This window comes from Musca autumnalis, unplaced genomic scaffold (assembly GCF_047663935.1).
Source record: "Musca autumnalis isolate F117 unplaced genomic scaffold, ASM4766393v1 scaffold_3, whole genome shotgun sequence".
NCBI lineage: Eukaryota > Metazoa > Arthropoda > Insecta > Diptera > Muscidae > Musca > Musca autumnalis.
The window spans coordinates 84,472,856-84,494,479 of record NW_027411866.1 but is presented as its reverse complement, the minus strand read 5'-3'; the positions used below and the strand labels follow the sequence as shown (position 1 = coordinate 84,494,479).

General features: G+C 38.2%; 2 protein-coding genes across 6 annotated transcripts in view; both read right to left on the bottom strand.

The window, feature by feature from the left end:
• Smr (nuclear receptor corepressor smrter) overlaps positions 1 to 21,624 on the bottom strand; it is a 239,828-nt gene that overhangs the window by 39,919 nt on the left and 178,285 nt on the right. For all 5 annotated transcript variants that reach the window (XM_073972309.1, XM_073972312.1, XM_073972311.1 and 2 more), the window contains 2 exons: positions 1,406 to 5,428; positions 844 to 1,334 (listed from right to left, as the gene is read on the bottom strand). In XM_073972309.1, the coding sequence (XP_073828410.1) occupies positions 844 to 1,334; positions 1,406 to 5,428 (4,514 nt within the window). The remainder of the gene's footprint in view (positions 1 to 843; positions 1,335 to 1,405; positions 5,429 to 21,624) is intronic.
• Positions 8,416 to 13,638, bottom strand: Boh2 (Buddy of Hmr 2). Its single transcript, XM_073972321.1, has 3 exons — positions 12,521 to 13,638; positions 11,353 to 12,451; positions 8,416 to 9,002 (listed from the first exon to the last, which is right to left on the bottom strand). Exons 2-3 carry the CDS (start codon positions 12,447 to 12,449, stop codon positions 8,849 to 8,851), a joined length of 1,251 nt encoding a protein of 416 aa, XP_073828422.1. The 5' UTR covers positions 12,450 to 12,451; positions 12,521 to 13,638; the 3' UTR covers positions 8,416 to 8,848.

Below are 21,624 nucleotides of genomic sequence, written 5' to 3'. Positions count from 1 at the left end.
TTGGGCGATCAAAACTTTTCAACCCTATAAATCTCCTAGACCGGATGGTATCATTCCGGTGATGCTTCAGGACCACATATTGAAGGTTATTTCCGGTACTGTGGAAAGAGATAATAGTGACTTATATTCCCAATGCTGTAAAGCCAAGCCACTCGTTACCGAAGGACTACGGACCAATTAGACATTTTATCTTTCCCATTTTCTAATTTCAATTCTTCAGGGAAGAACTCTCGATTCCAGTCGACCGGTTACAACAACAACATTACTTTTGGTATAAAACAGAACTTATACGGCGAGAGCTAGAGTTATTTGTCGCTGTGCTTGTCGCAACCGGTAAAGATGGAGGTGCTGTGACATTTGATCCACCAGCAGCAGAAGAGAACGTGGTTGATTTGCTTCCACGTGCCACTGAGGCCTCAAAGTTTCCATGGGCCCTATATATAGATAATATTAAAATCTGATCCGATTTTCACAATTTTTTGTAGGATTAGTTTTTTAGTCACAACAAAGAACTGGTCAAATTTGTTCATCGATTGGACAATAAATATGGTGCGTGGAGCGATTTTGTGAAAATTCACCTTCGGCCCCATACAAATTACTATGGAAACTTCGAAGATCCCGTGGCATGTGTTAAAATATTCCGATTGCGCTCAAACATTGGCAGTCTTAAAACCTAACTGACATGAAAGAATGTGTAGAAGCAAATGTATGTTATTTGTTTTTTTTTTTTTTGTTTTCTGGGGAACCCGATTATTTCGTAAATTAAGCATACCTAAAAAATTGCTCATCCCTTTTTAAAATTAAAAGTTATATATATTGAAAATGCAAATGCATTGAACTTACCTTTGCCATCAATGACATTTACATCCCCGCCAACCAGTGATATTGTGGTCGTTACACCAGCAGCATTCGATGATAATGTAGTGGTGGCTACATTGTTGCTGTTATTTGCGGTGGTGGAGGAATTTGATGTAACAACGGAATGTGTCAACGTTGCGCCATGCAAAGATGACGTGACATTCGATTTTATTGATGCTGCCGACGCCGCAGCTGTTGCTGCTGCCGTTCCTAATAGATTTACAGCATGAGAAACGGTTGCAGAACCCATGTTGATATCATTTGCATTGTTGTTGTTTTTATTGGCATTGCTGTTGTTGTTGTTGGCAGGATTGCTACTTGTTGCTGTTGTGTTATTAGAATTAGACAGAGGTTGCTGTTGTTGATTAATGTTGATGGAGGAGGTGTTGGTTGTGGTGGTAGCATTGTTTTGTGTTTTGGATAAACTTGTAGTTGTAGAAGAGCCGTCCAAATCAAGACGTTTCTTTTTGGGATCACTGCAAAGAGAATGAAAACAATGAGATTAAAAAAAAATGCCACGAGAACAACACTATTTATTGTCACATACCTAACATCTGAGTTGCAGTCATTGTTTGTTGCCGTAGCACTAGCAGCACCAGCCCCCATAAGACTTTCGACCTGTGCTACTTTTAGCTTTTGGCCCAAGAAATTGCCAGCCGTTGTTGAGGTAGTCGGTGTAGTAACATTGTTGGATGTACTTGTTGTTTTATTGCTGGCAGCACTAGCAGCTGCAGCATCCATTGGCGTTCCAGCATTTTTGACAATTTGACTCGTTGACAATTTGTTGTCATTGCCGCCAATTGTGGACGATGACGCTGATTTATCTTCGTTGTCAATACCTGCCGCCGCCGCTGCCGCTGCTGTGGCAGTCGTGGAAGATGACATCGTCGTCGTTGGTGTTGATGCCAATATTGGGGTAGCTGTAGCAAATTGAGCTGCCATTGCAGCCGCATAAGAAGCTTTAATGCCATTGGGCGTTGATAAGGGCGGATGATTTGTATTTGTATTTGTCGTAACAACGGTCGAAGACGTTGAAGATTGTGTTGTGGTCGAAACACCAGCAGCAGCAGCTGCAGCATTGTCATCGATTTTTACAGCTGCATTACTACCACTACTGCTGTTCTTGGCCGCAGCAACCTGCTGATCACCAGCAGACGTTGTCACAGTCGTCGACGTTGTATCAATCGATTTCTTATCCTCTTTGGAGACACCTCCTTCTGTTGATTTTGTTTCTTCCACATTGCCTTCAGCTGCAGTGTCAGTTTTCGTCTTGGCTGCAGTTCCAGAGGATGTTGTATCAGTTGTCGCTACTTCACTTGAAGACTTTTCTGTTGAAGCCGTCTTATTTGTTGTTGCTGAACTTGAACTCGCTCCTTTGTTCTTCGTTTTTTCGGAAGAGTTTGTGCTGGATGTGTCGGCAGCTGTGCTAGATGAGACTGTATCAGCATTAGATGCTAAGGCCTCATTCTTGGCTGCTGCAGCAGCAGCTGCTGCTTTTGCTGCAGCTTTAGCCGCTTCTGCGGCTGCTTTTTCAGCTGCCTTTTCACGTTCCGCCCTTTCACGCTCTCTTTCGGCTGCAGCTGATCGGCCACCGGTCTTTTGCTGTTGCTCCCTTTGCAATCTCGTTGTAACTCCCGTCGTCAGTGAATCTATGATGCACTGAGTCTGTTGTTGTTGTGTTTTCTGCAGCGTCTTGGAGGCTCTGGTTCGCTGTCGCGATTTTCGCAACAACTGTTTGTAGTTCTCGGTCTTCTTGCTGAGGTAGTAGTAACGCACACAGTCCTGAGCCGATTTTCGGTCCAGGCTAGCTGCTATCGCTCCAAAGTTTTTGGGATGTTGCAGGAATTTCTCTTTGAATATCTCCTTTTCGCCGGTTGTCCAGACATTCAAGGTGCCTCGTTCCTTGTGCACAGCCACCATGTCTTCGACGAGACCATTCTCATTGTGATAGACACATTTGCGCTGATGAGCATCATACATGATCGGTGGTATAATGGCGTACGACCTCATTTTTCTCACTTCCATCGCCTGCTCTTGCAGGCCATCCATAATTTCCTCGTAGTCTGCTTCGGACTTGATACGTGAACCGACACGATTGAATCGCTCCTTGTCCTCGCGTTGTTTGCGCAATTCCGTAAAGACCTTTTCGAAAAATTCTCGATTTTTAGCTTCTCGAGCTTTGCGCTTGGCGCTCGCTTCCGATTTGTCCACACGTTTCTGCCATTCGGCAGACATTTGGGCATATGTCTCCACCAACTTGGTGCGGTGGAGATAACGATCGTGTTTTATTTTGCGTATGTGCTCCAACAGTGGGGCTTTTATCGTGGTCTGATGGCGTTGTAGAAGAGTCGTCAGATGTTCTACATCTAGGGGCTGGTTGTACAACGGCAAAAGGTAGCGTTCGCCACAATTGTCGAGTATGGAATGTTGAGCGGCGGCCGTTTTACGGTTCGCCATGTAGATTTTTTGGGCCAACGTTTGAGAACGCCACGAATTGGCAGCATCGTCTTCGGCATCGGCCAATGCCTTTCTTCTCGCCGCTTCAGCCTTTTCTTTTTGTTGTTTTGCAGCCGCAACAACGTCCAGTAAAGACTTCTCCTTCTTCCGCAATGATTCCAAGGAGCTGTCGGCTCCGGTGATTTCTGTATCCACCTTTTGGATTTGCATTAATAGATCTTCTTTGGCAGTGCGTCCTCGTTCCTCGGCATTGTCGGCAGGCAGCGTGGGTGATATCGCTTCCACTTGAGGATGGTAGGCTTCCGTTGAGGACGACGTTATCGGAGCGTTATTTGTCGTTGTGCTTGTGCTTGCCGCAGCCGGTAAAGATGGAGGGGCTGTAACATTTGAACCACCGGCGGCAGCAGCAGCAGAGGAGGGCGTGGTTGATGATTTGCTTCCCATAGTAGTGGAGGAGGAATTTGTTATTACATTTAATGCTGTATTTATCGCCAGAGAAGTGGGCGTTCCTCTATTCATTGGAGGCGTGGGTGCTGTTGCGGGAGGAGGCAGTTGTTGTGTCTCCACTTTCAACTGTTGCATTGTCAACGATGAAGTTGGCGCTGACACTTGAGGTCGAAGTGATGGTGGCTGCTGCTGTTGTTGTTGTTGAGACGGAACCTGTTGTGGTGGTTGCTGGGGAAGGTGAGTAGGCGGCAGCACCGATAAATGCGTGTGTGGAGGCAGCGATGGATGACCAACATGGTCTGCAGATGTAGAACGCATTACATTCGCAGCAACAGCAGCAGCCTGAGCTGCTGATAAACCCACTGCTGGAGAAGGTTGACGTTGTTGTGGTGGCGGTGGTTGTTGCTGTGTATGCTGCTGATGTTGCTGCTGCTGTTGTTGTTGACTAGGCGGAGGTGGTTGTTGTTGGACATTCTGTACTTGATGTGTTGTAGGTGGCAGGTGATTTGACGAATTAGTGATGCTATTTGTGGCATCACTCAGTCTCAGCTTCTTGAAGGGCTGTTGTCCGCCCGGATCTGGTGGAGGGGCCTGAGGCTGCCCTCTGTTTGCCGTCATGACATTGGCATTAGCAGCAGCCACTGCAGCGGCTACTGCCGCTGCCGATGACACCGATACTCCACTACCCAAAAGGTAATCAGTATTGGAATATTGCGGTTGCTGGCGATGAGCAGTGGGCAACATCATACGTTTTCCACCGCTAGCGATTATGTTGCCAGCACTACCACTAACCGGTGGAGGTTGCTGTGGCTGTCCCGCTGATGAAACATTGTTGGCATTGTGTGGTGAACTACTGGGACCGGGTAGTCCCGTATTTGCACCAGTCGCTGAACTGGGCGGTGCACTGCTAAGCATTTGCGTTGACCCAGTCGATACGCTTTGATGAGTCGCAGGTGGATGGGCAAAATGCAATGTATCCAGGCCATGAGATGCACTAATGCTAACAGTAGGTGGTGGAGGACCTTGAACCACTCCAGCACTGCCGGGTGGCGGTACACCTCCCGCCGCAGCCAAAGCTGCTGCCATGCGATAGTCTTGATGCACGGCTTGCATTGGTATCCTGGTGTAAGGACTATCGCGATACTGTGCTCCCGGTCCGAGGCCATATGGACTCTGCAAGATAAATCGATTCGGGGCTTCGCGAACAGCATTAACATCTGTGAATTTGGCATAGGCATTGGCAGCAGCTTGTGAACCAGGTCCAGGACGTGGTGGTGACAAAGGACTAGCTGCCGATCGTGAGGACTGTTGTTGTTGTTGCTGCTGTTGTTGTTGTTGCTGATGATGATGATGTTGCGCCTGTTGTTGTTGATGCTGTTGTTGCTGCTGCTGTTGATGTTGTTGTTGCTGTGCCTGCTGTTGTTGTTGATGTTGCTGCTGCGCCTGTTGTTGCTGCTGTTGATGTTGCTGCTGCGCCTGTTGTTGCTGCTGTTGATGATGCAGCTGTTGTTGAATATGTTGATGCAACTGCTGTTGATGATGCTGCTGTTGCATTTTCTGGGCATGTAACTGTTGCTGCTGTTGTTGTATACTTTGGTGATGTGGTGGCCCCAGGCCTCCACTAATCCCCTTGGTATACGATGATGTTGAGGTATCGGCAATTGGCCTGTAAAATCAAAAGAAGAAGAATAATAGCCGATTATTAGATTTGTTTGTAAGTAAATCGATTAACATATTTTGTTAAATGTATTTAAAATTGTAGACGTGTGGAGGAAGATCAAGATTTATATATGTATATGTTATGACTTTTTGATATTTTTTCTCAAAAATGATTTCCTGTAGTGAGAAAGAATGAACTTTTGCCTACTAATGCCATTGCATTCCATTTTATTGTAAGTTCATATCTACATTAGGCAATTTTTCTTGCGGCAATTGTCAGTTTGTCGGTGAGAGAGGGTGTTGAGAGGAAAAGAGATACCATATGCCTCACCTCTCTCTCCGTCAAACTGACAATTGCCGCAAGGAAAATTGCCTAATATAGATATGGATGAATAGATATGGACTACAAAAAGGTTCCGCACAAACCAGTTCGATTTTTTTTTTTTTTTTAAAAAAATTTCAATAATCTGAAAAAAATCTCAAAAGCTTATTTCCTGTTGCACGAACGAATGGCCTTTTGTCTATTAATGACTAAACCACTTTTATTCTATTTAAATATTGAAAAAAGGTCCCTCACAAAACAAACAACTTTTAATTTTTATGATATACAAAATAATTTATATATAATATAAAATGTTATGTATGTAATAATACGATGATGAAATTAGTGAAAAACAAAAGGTTATGAATTCTTGTTATGTCGTGTGCCCCTATATCTTGTTTTCAGTTAAATCTGCTTACAGTGACTTCAATAATTGTATAGAAAATATGGAAAAGCATTTTGTGCCTAAGCTTTTTTAATCGAATCACTTTATAATTAAGATTTTATGTTATCTTAGGTATAAACTATTCAAAATATCATACAGGGATACGAAGTTGTAAAAAGTCATAACCCTAATGTGTGTATATATGTGTATATCATAAATATTTATACTGTTTTGATGCGCTTTCGACATCAGCCAATCATTTCATATGATTCTAAGTTTTCTTCGTTCCTCAGAATTATTTTTTAAGCATTTGGAAAGGACTGGAACAAACTCGTATATTCCGGGAATATAATTGTATAACACTGTGCAACACTGGAAATGCAAACAACTTCTAATGGGCATTTTCTGAAAGTACATATAGAGGCTACAAAAACCTTAACTGGGTTTTGTGTTGTCATATCGGGTTAAGATTTTATGACCTCATCTAAACCGACCTATAATGAGCGCCTCTTTTCCAGTGATCGGACCTTTATCTCCAAAACTAATAAGAATTTTGCTTTGCAATATTGTAGCCCTAAAGTAGTAGAACTTATGTGTCAAACAGCTGAACTAGGAACAGCTGCATCAAACTCGTTAAAATATAGAAGAGTTTACATAATTTCTGTAATTCCGGTCAGTAGCAACTAAACTGTTGGCAGTTGAACCACCAAGTAACCATTCTAAAAATTTTCCAAATAATGTGACCATCAATTCTTCAGCACATTCTGAAACTCTAAAATGGTTATTTCACGTTGTTTAAAGGGTTTTTCATAATATACCTTCTACAAAACTTATTTCAAACAATGTTCACACAGGCTGTTCATTCTCATGTTGGGGAAATCAATGAATTGTTGAAATATTTACCAAATTTTTGTTGAGAAAATTGCTAGAAACAAGGCGATAGAGGCATTTTACAACAATATAGCGTTCAGAAAGACCCCTCAGTAATGTTGGCGACATTTCCTGAGTATTTCAGCCATGTAAAACTTCTCTACAAAGTGGTGTCTTAATACACGCCGTTCGGACTCGGCGATAAACAGTAGGTCCCATATCATTGAGCTAATATGAATCGGGGTGCACTCATTGATATGAGAGAAGTCTCCCTTGTCCCGTATGGGATGTTTGTGGAACAATTATTATTATTATTATTATTATAGTGTTCAGAAGAGTTGTGTATTACATTCCAGCGAATATTTTCCCAAAAGAAAAAAGAAAAAATAAACAGTTTGGGAGATACGCTGCGAAATATACACAACTTATAGAATTTTTTTAGATATATTATACAATTTGAGACAATAAATGCAGTTTTCGAATTCACAATTCCTCCAAATATTTTCTTCCTGCTCTTAACTACAATTTTGCTGCAGAAATCAAAACAAGATTCTTATTGGTTTCAGGGACACAGCCCCGATTTTTTTAAAAAATTCGATATTTAACCATGTTTAGATGAGGCCATAAAATCCGAACCCGATCTAAGAAAAAACCCAAATATGGTTTTTGCATATTGATCCTCTACTTTCATAAAATTCTAGACACAAGTTGTTTGCACGCGATTGGCTCAAAAATGTTGCACAGTGTAATAGAACATAATCAGTAGTAAAATTTTAGAACTCTTGTTACCGATAAAAATTGGTAGTATTAAAACGCAAAATTATGAATGAAATGTACCAATAACTGTTGACAACACTGTTGCTTTCGAAGCGACAACTATATTTTAGTTGCTAACTTTTCCACAAATGTTAATTACCGAAATTATAGACATTTTAATTTTATCGATTTTTGTCGGTATCGAAAAAATGGGATAGCGAATCTCACTACAGGTAACTTTATTGTTGTATTTGGAACCGTTTTGGCCCTGTGGGCTAGGTACTGTGTTTTTAATAAATAAATTGAAAACCATTTCCACTCGATTTGCATTAATCGATTTCATATATTTCAAATGTGTTTCTTCTTTTTTCAATTATGATTGACTTTAAATACATTGTCACCATATCACCAAAGACAACTGACTGGAGACAAATTCGGTTTACATCACATAACAGAATAATTCCACAAAACCCTAATAGGTTTGTAAAGAAAGTAGCCTATAAAAATAATATGACCCCTTGTGTTTGTTTCCATTCTGAATCTACTTGTGTATTTTGGTATGGAATTATTTGGATTATTCTAACATAAGCCTATCGTCGTCGAGTTACAATTTGAAACCTACTATTTATATCATTTAAATACATTAAAAACTCATTAATTATATAAAGAATATAAATATATAATTTATTTCATAGAAAATATTTGAGATTTGTTGAATACATTAACAAATAATTATGATTATAATAGCACATTACATACAGATGTATATTCTAAATAAATCAAATATGATATTTAGAAGCATAAAAGGCCGATTTCCGTATTGTCAGTTGCTTTTTGTTCCCCACTACTGCAATTTCATAAAATTACTCTAGTATGGAACTCGATTTAAGAACTCCTAGTTTCATGCACGAATACAAATCAACTGACAATACGGAAGTCAACCGAAGTCATAACGAGCCATTCTAAATTAAATTATATTAGGAAAAAATATTGGCTGTATTTATAAAATTAAGGGGTAAAATATGCATAGAAATAAAATACATATCTAAGATTAAAGACATTTTTTTTATAAATGTCGTGAATTAAAGTAAATTTTATTGTGGTAGTCGTGGACGTTTGGTGGGCACTGGTCCTGCTCCAGGTTGTTGTTGTTGCTGTTGATTTAGATTTTTTGCTTGAGCTTCTGCTAGCATTGCAACGGTCCGCCTCAAATCATTGATTTCCTCTCGCATTCTGTCATAGGTGGGCCTTTACAATAACAAGAAGGAAATGGTTAATATTATTATGTGTATTGGATTAATGGAAAATGGGACTGTGTGTATATGTGTGTGTACAGGAAGTTATGTATAAAATTCTTTTCCAATGTATTTTTGTATATTTTACTGCTTTGCAGCAAGCAGAGTTTTTCCGCTAAGTCAGTATAGGTTAGGTAAACTAAGCCTTTATGAGCCCTCTAAAGTTCCGAAAATTCCCTTTTTTTATAACTTATGGATATGTCCAAATCTCGACTTCGAGAATAAAATTTTCTTTATTTATTTAATACATTAACTGGTAGTAAATACATAGCTAATAGAAGAAGGTAGCATTGGCTACTATGGCCGACAGCTAGCGCTTTTATAATAATACAAATTAGAGAATAATTTTGTTATATAATGAATCAAGAATTTGTTATAAAGTTATATACAGCATTAATGTTAACAGAAGTTGGTGTCTTAATAATTTCTAATCCTTTATTATTGAGGAATATATGGTGAAAATTTGCGAATGCGTTGCATGATTGCAGCATATGTTCAATGAAGTTGATATACCGCATTTTGGGCATTTGTTGTCAATGTTTTTGTTAAGAAGGTGTTGACGTGTGGCCCATACGAAGTCTGGAGAACATTCGTGTTTTTCTTTTTTCTACTTTGGTAGGATAATTAGAGCTAATGCGATTGGGATTGATGTTGCTATAATGAAATGATTGAAGAGCATGTTGTTGTGCTTCGACATAGATCTAAGTTCAGTTTCTATATGAGTTTTCAAATCTATTTTTTCGACGATGTCTTCACACACTAAAGGTGCTGTGCATGCAAACTTAGCGGCTGTGTCAGCGTGTACATTTCCTATGATGCCGACATGACCTGGTATCCAAAAAAATTCTTTCAAATTGCAAATTTTCTCCAAATAGCGGGTTTTTAAGGCTTTCTCCTATTTACATCTCGGCTGCGCGAACAAAACATTATTTCAATTTATATATTTCGCCAAAAAAAAACCGTTTTTCGGCCAGACACTACAGACTTTCTCTTAAAGATATGTGCACATATCTTCTAAAAAAGTTTTTCAATTGTATATTTTCTTCATACAGTTAATAAGTGCATTCCATAAGTTTTAAAATGGTACACATATCATTTCCAACAATTTCAACATCTATATCACGAGGAATAAGCACTTCCAAAACAACATAAAAGCTTTAATAGGTTTTTTTCTAAGAAAATTTTAGTCAGCTGTGCTGACAGGATTATACCGACTTAGTCCATATTCAAGCCTGATCTATGTCTGGAAGTAATATTACCATAAGCATAGTTATGTCCAAATTCTTAACTCCTTTCTAGTGTTTTCGTGCGCACCATTTTAGCGAAACTATTTGACCTTTTGTGGGCGAGGTACCGGAAGGAGTGGACCGATATGGCTTATCTTCGAACTTAAGCTCAGCTTGGACAAAATATTACGATACCCAAAATTTGAATCGAATCTTTAGATTCGTTCGAAAATGTCGTGCGGACCAGCCAGACAGACAGAAGGGACATAGCTAAATCAACTCCAAAATGTCTGAAACGGAATTCGTCCCATACATACTTGGTGTCTAAAACCATTATTCGATGAGGCACAATTTTGTTCGTATCAAAGTGTATATCGTCACCTGAAATGCCCAAAGCCGCAGCCCACAACACCATAAGTTTATAGGAGAAGCAAGAAACGAATCGTGTACGAATGGAAGTAATGAAACCAAAACCGCGGAAACGCTTGGCTTTGGGATCCTTCATTACAACAATATCTGCAAAGTTACCCCATTTTCCGAATTGACATTTCTTCAATAGGATCGTTTTTTAGGTAGAACCTTTAAATTTTGCCAAAACATGTATTTTAGCTTTGTGTACCAGATTCAATCAAAAACACTAATTTTGATTTTTTGTGGGTTATGGCTTCGGGCATTTCTGGTGACGATATAACTTCGGCATAAAAATACATACTGTGGAGTTAGCAATAAAATGACGGCTTGTAGTATTGAAAGGACAACTTGTGGTATGTTTGTGTTCAGGACAATAACTTCTATCTATGGTAAAATCTTCAAAGAAATCGAAGTCGCGCCTAAACCCCACATAAGCCCAAAAATGTCTTTATGGACAGGTTCAAAAGTCGGCTACGTAAATTAAATTTTCTTATAACTTATTAACTTGCCCCAATAGACAGGCCTCGGACGGGGACTAACAACTTTCAAGGCTATGTGATTTTTTGGAACTTTGAACAATCCTATAGGATCCCGAAAAAAATAAGTTAGCATACATTCTTCCTGTACACATATACACAGTACCATTGACAATAATTAGCAGCATACTTGTCTGGAACAACATTCATCACAGGATTAGGAGCAGCAGCAGCACCAGGAGGAGGAGGAACAGTCTTAGGCTGTAAGTTTAGTATCGCAGGTGTGGTTAATGCGGCTGTGGTAGATGTGGCCGCCGAAGCAACTGCTGCGGGAGTTTGTAAATTTGCCAATGGAATTGGTTGTATAAATGGTGGTGAAGGATGGGCAATGGTATTCGAGGAATCGGCAGCAACGGCAGCAGCAGCTGTGTTAAGCGGTATGGCATTTCCCCCAGTATCTACACTGGCCACGGCCGTAATTTTTAAATTGGGATGCATTCGGACTGGCAAATTGATGGATGCCTTTGGTATAACTTTTACACCTCCCATATTACCGCCCACGATATTAATAGATTTGTTTGTTGTAATTGAGGCGGCAGTGGGTGCTGCTGTTGATGTCATTGTAATGGATAAACTAGAGGGTGGTTTTGGAGCAGCAGCATTCATGGGCGCTGGAATGGTTGTAGTGTTAAATGTTGTGGTGTTTGTTGGTAATGATTGATCCATTGACCTGTTCAATGTGGTATTTTGCTGTGGATTTATTGTTGATACAACTGTCGTTGAGGCAGCTGTTGCTGTCGAGCCTTGACCATTCATAATATTTCGTAACATTTTGTCGGCACTATCTTTTTGTGTTGTTAAAAGTTTTTGCATTGTTGCCGGATCATTGTTGGTGATTTTTTTTAAATAGGATTCATCGGTATCCACAACAACGTAGTTAACCACATGGACATGTGAATTGGGTACAATACGATAAATTGCTTTGGTATTTGCATCTCCATTGGGATTTTTTATATCCATCAATTTTGCCGACTGTCCCTCGACTTGAAAAACAGCTGTAAAACCATTAACCAACATGGGTTTATCCATCACCTTGGGATCCGATATAAATTGTGTACTTTTACGTTTTGGTACCATGGAAATTAGTTTGTTGACATTACAATCGGGATTTTCACAACGTCTTTCGGAGGTTTGTGTTGTGTGACCAGAACCAGATGATGGGTTATTGGTGGTCCCACCACCGCCTCCTGTGGCATGTGGTGTGGAAGTTTCTGTTGAGGACATCATTGCTGTCAAAGGAATGGAAAATTTAAATTATACAAAGTTCTTTGATGAAACAAACTTCACAAAATAGTTACAGTTTTATTGTTAAGTGGAGTCAGCAACAGCACCAAGAAAGGCAATAGCTATCAAACTAGAGTTGTTTATGTTTCTGCAGCTATTTATTCTTCTTCTTGAAGTTTGAGAGGTGTACTTGTGTAGCAGTACAACACTGGGTGGTGAATAATAGTTTAAAAAGCACTGTGTAATAAAATGCAAATGTACAACATAAAACGCAAGCTATTGGAGATTCAAAGCCGAAACAGATTTCAGGAAATAATGTTTTTAGTATTTCTTAACCATCCACGTGATATTTCCGATATTTTCCTTTAATTAAAACTCCACTTCCTTCACATATCCACACTAGTTTTAAATTTCATTTCATAATGGCGGAGAGAGCATTGGGGCAGCACCACCAAATAAAGCATCAAAACAAAAGAAAATCAATTCTTGTTTTTCTTCGTAGTTAAGTTTTTAGATTTTCTCGTAATTATTTTTTAGTTTTCTTCCACAAAATCAAGGATTTTTGCCGTTTGTCAATTTTTGCAACTGATTGCGTCTTGTTTTTCCTTGTGAATGCGGCACAAAGTATAAATGTCAAAAAATGTGTGTGGTGAATTCTTATTTATGCGTTCCCTTGGCTGAAGCAAAAAAGAGAGAACTCTATTAGAAATGTCAAAAAGAGGAAACTTTTCTTAACCGTTTCATTAAAAATCCATGATGGCCGCCAACGGAACACACATTCGTACAAACTGCTGATAAACAAAGGGCACAGCTATAAACTGAATGTATTGAATGTATAGTCATCTTTCTCAATTTCGTGCAACAAAATTCATAATGGCTGACTAATGAAACGGTTCAAACTTGTTTGTGTTGTGTGTGCCTGTTCAAACAATCACCACAACATGTTGTGTGTTTTGTTTTCATGGTGGTGAGTTGGCGGCAGTTTGGTGAGTTGTTATAATGTTTGACGCAACTATGTTGCTGTTGCTGTGTATAAAAAATGTTTACAGGTTTGCTTGCAGTTGTCTATTGTTGCCATCAAATCTGTTCGTGTTTGATCATATTAAAGCAAATTTTTTGTTGTTAATTTTGCACAATTTCTTTTAAATTGTCACACATTCATAATTTATTAGTATGAATTCGTAATTGGTAAGTTTTTAGTTTTTTTTATTTATTTTTATTTATTTCCACTTGATAAATAAATAACCAATTTAATGTGGATAAAAAATTTGTAACCCTTTTTATAGATTTTTACAAAAATGTCTTGTTTTTACAATCGTATTGAGAACTGGAGGTATTGAGCTACAATAATCAACCTTATTTCTAACATATCAAAATTATTGGGGTTATGTGTTGTAATATCATCGTTTTGAAATTTATACTACGAAAATCCTCGATATAGGCCTCTATACTTTGGGGCCACCGTGGTGCAATGGTTAGCACGTCCGCCTTGCACTCAGAAGGTCTGCGGTTCGAATCCCAGGCCAAGCAACATCAAATTTTCAACGGTGGCAAATTATTATTAAGCCATGAAAAACTTCTCTACAAGAGGTGTCGTGAGCCAATATGAATCGGCGTGCACTCATTGATATGAGAGAAATCTCCCCTGTCCCTTCGGGGATGTTGTGGGAACATATGTATGTATGAACCGTTATTACCAGTTACCTCTTGATATTGGATTGATTTCAATGGACAAACTAAAAAAAATCTCGCTGAAAGGGCGAAGTCCATACATCGTGAGATATAGATGTATAAATTTCCGAAAACCGGCCGAGGAAATTGTTTTTAAAATTTGGTACGCGTAGCCGTAGCTGAAAGTCTTAAAGGCTCGGCCGAAGGCCAGGTTTTGAGCCCCCAAATATGCGTGTAAACTCGTTCCAGGGATGTTCTAGGATAGTACTGGGGATCTAAAAACAAAGATAATATACTAGTTGTACCTATACTACAGTGGTTCGAGTAATTCTGACTTTTTCTCTGGAGAAACTTTTTAAGGTAATGTACAATAAATGGCTTATAATATTCGTAGGTGCCTTATTAAACCGACTTTCATGTATGGACATATCTAATGTAGCCGGAATCCTTTTCCTTAAAACTTATGACTTTATTCGGTTTTCAGAATTTTGTGACTTTTTTTGACGTGAGAGGAGCTTGCCGACAAAAATATCGAAACTTTTAGGTATTTATCTTAACGATTATGTACGTTTTTAAAGCTTTTGGGTCATTATGTCAAGAAACATGGAAATACCAACACCAAAAAATTACATATATCGTTGTTATCAGAATCACAAGGACAACCTTCGATGAAAAATTAAAAAAAAGGAAATTTGATCATTATTTTGATCTGTATTTACCTGATATAGTCCATCTTCAAAATTCTAAGATTTGAAAGAAATATAAAATGTTCGAAGATTGGACCCACATCATTCACCCCACATCCTTTCGCTTCCGACAGTTATCGTGCCAACCATCCTTAGAGCTCTTGGGTCATTATGTCACGAAGCATGGAAATTCTCATGAAAAAAAGAAATATCTTTGTTCTCAACATTCTCAAGGTCTACATTAAATGAAAGTTTCAGAATAATCTTCGATCAGTGCTTAAAGTGGAAATTGTCAATTATTGTGATGGAAATACCAACAAATCTTCTTGGAACTTGATGTACATACATTTGGAACCAATTTTACAATTGAAAGTTATCAACAATTGCAATTTTTTCAATTCCTAAGTTATCGTGCTCATCACTTTAAGGATTTTGTTATCTTCAGTCTTATGTCCTTCCGAGTGTAAATGTCAAATCAATTAAATTGAATTTAAGTTGTTATGATTCGTAATTTTGTGTAGCTTTAAATTATATAAACAACCTTTTTAATTATTTCTGTTCAATATGCAAAAACTTAACTTGATAAAAACTTAAATTTCGATTTAATAATTGGTCCTAGCTCAATGAAATTTTACAAAAAGGTAACCGACAATATTGTTTTTTTAAAAAGTGCCGACTCTTGGGACATCCTGACGTTAGGAGCATTTACCCTATACCCTCAGCTTCGGACGTAAAAAAGTAAACGCAATACTTTTGACGTCTATAGGGTTTTTGTGCCAATTTCCCAGGAAGTACGGAATTGCCCCCGGAAAAAATGTAAAACGATCCCAGACGTGTCCTCAAACTGTACTCTTTCCAAACGTTGTGTGGGAGGTATCCGAAAGAGTGGTCCAATGTAGTCAATATCCGACACAATCTGAGCATGTAAGAAATAACACGATGATAGGTATATCTACAATGTTGCGAAAAATGTTGAACCTTTGTGTGGGAAGTACCCGAAGGATTAGTCCGAATGGATGGTCGATCCTAGTCTATTTGTAAAGTTACTCTCTTCGAAAATGTGCATTGTTTTAGTAAATTTTTGTGGGTGGACCGATATGGCAGATCTTAGCCTAAGTTTGGATCAAATCCAAAGGACGGGCAGGGCCGTCCAAACTGTCTGAAACCATACTTGGGTCCAAACTAACCACACTTGGGTTCTAAACCATTATTTCGATGAGGCTGAGGGTATAAAAATTCAATATTTTCGCTACCGAGAAAGCCACCAAAATAATTGTGGCTGACTTCATAACATCTGACCTCTATATGAGATAGTAATATCACATCGCTGCACCAGTCATACCTATAACTTTTATAATAGGAAGAGTATTTTGCCATGTTTTAACTTTTGCATCTCAAATAACCTGTTCTAGCAGAATGTTGAAAAAAAAAAAAATAACCAACGAAAGGTTGTCTATGCGGATGACGTAGTACTACTGATTACTGGCAAATTCATATCTATAATTTTCAGAACTTATGCAGGAAGCCTTATCAGAGGTGTCTCGATGGGCCAAAGCAAACTGCCTTGGAATAAATCTAACGAAGACAGAGCTGGTACTGTTCACTAGAAAACGAAAGTTCGGAGACTTATTGTCTGAAATGTCGGTTGATAGTAAACTTCTAAGAGAGGTTCTTTCCTATTTTAAGTGAGAAACGGGTATCAATCAATGTGGACTTAAAAAGTCGAATAAATTTTAAGACGTGGCTTGGAAGCGATATCTTTCAACGTACAGAGCTCTGTCGATGCCAGCCTTATAGTATACAAAAATATGGTAAGTGCGGATTTTGACCAGGAGAAAAATGCAATCAGCGAAAAGAGACAGTATCTGTCTAACAAAGAAGTAGTGGTATATTCTAAAATATAGGTATTGGTATATATTTTTTTGTAATTAGAACCAAAACCATATTCTATATTCTTATTCGACAAATCACATTTACTTTTTAATTATTTTGCCGTTATTATTACTCTCAATTTGAAATCAAAAAGTTACCTTTAGTTATCCTCTTTTAAATTTGCTACAAAAATTTTTAAATCTTTAAATTTTCCATTGCACAACAAAGTTTGTGAATAACGCCCAAAATTTACGACCCTGAATGGGTGGTGGGGTCGGGCATCCATTTATAAAAAAAAGTTTTTTTTTTCTTTTTACAGCAACAAATACTCAACAACTTCAATAATCTATGGGCAACAAAGACTGAAGAAAAAAGTTATTTCTCAAGTCCTAGAAAAAGAAAATGAGAACACAACAAAAAATACTTGGAAAAGATAAACTGCGACATTAGGAAAAAGAAATCAAGACAAAAACAAGATTATTAGGCACATATAGTCGTCCTCAAAGATAATAAAAGTAAAAAAGAAAACAGGAGAGGTGGATGGGGCCATTAATGCTCCGAAAATATTGTGTTGACATTGGTAAGAGAGGCGCACACTGTTTTCCATGTGATTTTTTACACGAAAATCGACGTAAGGGAACATCGATGTATGGATATGCATCAGCAGGGCTGTTATCTTTTAACCTCTTTCACCTCACCGCATACAAATAACCCAAGTGTAGAAAAAAGGTGATGAAATCTTAAAAAAAAAGCTAGAACAACAATCGCAATTGGAATGAACCATTATAATGGTGGTAAGTGATGATGAAGATGATTGCATGCATGCCATCCATGACTCTACAACAATAGTTCTGGATAAAGAAAGAAAAGGAAAAAGAAGAAAAACAAATAGTAGAAATGGGTTAGTTCTTAGTTATGAAAGCAAAAAAATCCATTTAAGGACAAAAACCAAAGCATTACTCTCTGTGCCATCTGACATCCGCCAAATACCACATAGTAGATGGACTTGGGTAGGTGGGTGTGGGCACACCAAAATATGACAGCAAGCAAAAAATCCATTAAAAATATCAAATGGAAACTTTTTAAATTATTAACGAATGAAACATTGAAATGGACTTTCTTGCCCAGCCCCCCCCTTCTCCCTCCTCCTTGCAAAAGAATTGAATAAAGGAAACCAAACAAGAGCAAAGAACATATCAACAACTGGTAACGAGAGAAAAACAACACAATCTTGAAAAGTATGTATAACTGCAGAAAAAATAGCATTAAACATGAGTGAAATAAAACAAAACTTTTCTATTTACCAGCCATGACGGAGTGCTGCCGAAGTGCGTAATGGGTGGAATGGCGTGGTTCTGTGGTTTGTGTAAATGTTTAAGTTTGATGAAAGGAAACTCATTAAAATAAAAAAGAAAAACAACACGAGCAAACAAAAAACATTCAAAACAATTCCAAAACATTCGCATATGCCGACCGACCAACAGCAACAACATCATCATTCGCATGAGTGAAAATATTGATTTTCTTTGCAAGTTCTGTGTCCGTCCGTCTTTGTTGTTGAGTGCGTTTTTTTTATGTAAAAAGGCTACAAAAGTAAAAAAAAATCCAACAGCCTTTCAAGTAAACACAGCATGCTAAACAGTGTTGCCATTTGAATTTTAGATGGATTCTCTCTTATTCAGAGAGAACTAAATTAATTTCCACTGTTCGTTTAAAATGAGACACTTTATATATTGGGCAGACGACCATTAGGGAATAGTTACTAGAGGTACTCCTCAGGATGGGGTACTCTCACCAATTCTATATTGACGGAACTGGATAATCAGGCCCTAAAGTTGTAGTACTACTGATTATTGGCAAATTCCTGTCTGCAATTTTCGAAACTTATACAGAGAGCCTTATCAAAGGTGCCCATCGCTTAAACGGCCTTGGAGTAAATCCATCGAAGACAGACCTGTTCACTAGAAAACGAAAGTTCGGCGACTTTGTGCTGCCAGTACTGGAGGAGTGCAACAAGATCTCTCCCCCGAAGCTATGTAAGTCTACATAAGTACAATCCTGGACTGTCAACTTCGATTGAAAAGGGACGTTAAGGAACGGACAAAGATAGGATTATTTGCACTCTGTACTCCTGTACAAGAAAACGAGCATACAAGAATACGATGGGGCAGAGCTCTGGCTGAACTCACCGATTATACATTGGATGCAAATTTGACCAAATAATGACCTTAGAAACTTAAAGTTAAATGGCAGCACGTAAGCAGCTCTAAAGGCTGTATGAATTTTATCTTTGGCTCAAAACTACAAAACAGCTTCTACAGAACAACTGCATCTCTCCGCCGCAGCAAAGTACCTAGGTACAATCCTGGAATGTCAAAACTTCAATGGCAAAGGAAAGTTGAGGAACGAACCAAGAGAAGAATTATCGCACTCTATTCGTGCAAGAATTCGATGGGGAAGAGCTGGGGACTGAACCCACCGATTATACACGGAATGTGTACCACTGTGGTAAGGCCCATCCTGTCTCTTGTCTTTACTCCAGAAACTGACATACAGCTAGTTATACAAGGTGCAATAAAAGAAGCCTTTATTTAAATGCACTCCACAAGCAGCTCTGATTGCAATGCAGTCCATACTTCCTGAGATAATGGTCCAAAACTCCAAAAAAAGCCTGCCGGCACAAACTGAACTGGGTGGCACGACGTAAGATAATTCTCGAATAGAGAAATCGATTTGGTCCAAACGCTGTATGTCCGAATATTGACTACATCGGACCACTTTTTAGGGTACCTCCCATACAAGTTATTGAAAGAGTGCAGTACAAGGAGTCGTCTGGTATCATTTTAAAATTTTTGGCAACATGTGTGTGTCGTATGCAGCCCTAGTTCGGCGGTTCAAATTTTTTTCGGGGGCAAGGTCACACTTCCTGAGAAATCGACCCAAAAACTGAAAAACCCCCTATAGACGTCTGAAGTATTGTGTGTACTTCTTTAGGTCCGAAGCTGAGGGTATATCTCTGCCATTTGACAGATATTCTATTCTATGTAAATGACAACTTAAATGACGCACGTTTTATGAAACCTGTTAGATGTAAATTGCGAATGAAACACACCCAAACTTTAGTTTTCGTAATATTTTTACCTTTGCTTTTGCTTCAAAACAAAAACAAAATTGAAAGCACACACACGAGTTTGGTAGTATTTCATACACATTCCTTTTTTGTCGACATACAGAAACGAGCTGTTAATGATAAAGTTACCTATCCAAATCTTCCAAAAAATCTCAATCTATTCTTTACACGGTCGCCCGCAAACAGTAATTGACCTTTTTCAACATTCTAAAAACCACAAATCCAACCAACACGTCATCGGTTATTAAAGTAGTTGAATCTAAGTTTACCATGTGCTGTGCGCTACTTTGATTACATTGGCAATCCTTAATTTAGTATTTTCTTTTTTTGCAAACAACCAATGTGAATGAAAGAAAAAAAGTCACAACAAAAATAAGCAAATCGAAAAAAATGAAATAAAACTTGTTTATTTCGTTTTGTTTCTTTTTTTGCCGATAGTTTCATGTAATTTATATGGAAACAGAAAAACTTTTACGTCGCACGTACTATAAAGTACAACAACATCATCCAACCAACCAACAACCATCCATTTGACATACAAACAGATCGTAATGTATGTACATGAATGGATGTGGATGGATATGCAACAACAACACTTATTTACACAATACAACACCCACATTAAGCAAAAAAATAAAAAAACAGAACCCATAGAGAGCTAAAAACACAAACAGAAAAAACATAACGTCGACAACACACAAACGAACTAAACAGCAGCGACAGAACATTGACAGCAGGCTCTCTGACAGAGAACACAATAACAACAACAAAATAATGTTAAATTCATGTGGAAATGTGGCAACAGCGCCTGTATAATGAATGACTTCAAGCTTTTTTGCTCTTTCAGTCGGGTATCTGTGTGTGTGCGTAATAGTATTGTTATTGTTGCTAAAAGTCGGCCCGCACCATCAACAACAAACCATCACCAACAGAAGAACAAGAAGAAGCACAAAAACAACACATAAAATAACCGACAGACCAACCTTATTGAGAACACACACACCACTCAGAGAATACGGATGGATACGTGGGTGGTATGAAAAGTTTTCTCATCTCATTAAAATTTATTTTAACTAATTATTGCTTATAAATTATTTAAAATTATTTGTTTATAAATAATTTATTTATGCACGCAAATTTTGTTGTCACCTCTCGAATCAGGCTGAAATTTCTACCACGGATGGTTCTCAGTGATAATAATGGTATACATATAACTTTCCAGGGGTAAGTCCAAACCTGACGAGTTATGGGTCTTCACATTTTACTATTCTTAACAGGGATGCCAAATGTTCCGAGACAAAAATCGCTACGGAAAAGTTGTGCTAAAAACCACCACAAGTCTTAGTGCAGACTTGTGGTGGTTTTTAGGACCAAAAAGCGAAAATGTGTAAAAACGGCAGAAATTATCAACTGTTACACAGAAAGAGAGAAATTTAAAAAAATCGCACATACATGTTTCTATCCATTTCTTCAATATAAATATAAATATCTCAATTCCCATGCTTTTTTGCATTTTTGAACACTATCTGGCCTCTAAATGTATGAATATTTCACTATACTTTCGTTTGCTTTAAAAACTACAATCGCTACCTTAAACAGCCTAAATCGCTACTGTACCGAATTAAAATAAAAAATCGCTACAACTCCTAAAAAGTGGTTTTTGTACGTCAAAAATTACCACAAGTAGCGGGAAAACAACCAACTTGGCATCCCTGATTTTTAACCGCATGAAAACTTCAAGATCAAACTTGGCATCACTTACACATTTTTCATGTTGTTGTTTTTAACGTGCAACGCGTCACGCAACAGACTATTGGCC

Bases quoted from the DNA above. Each gene is read 5' to 3' on its own strand.
- Boh2 (XM_073972321.1), bottom strand. From the start codon at position 12,449: ATGATGTCCTCAACAGAAACTTCCACACCACATGCCACAGGAGGCGGT. The intron at 9,003-11,352 runs GTATGCTGCTAA...GTTATTGTAAAG, and splicing joins ATGAATGTTGTTCCAGACAA to GCCCACCTATGACAGAATGC.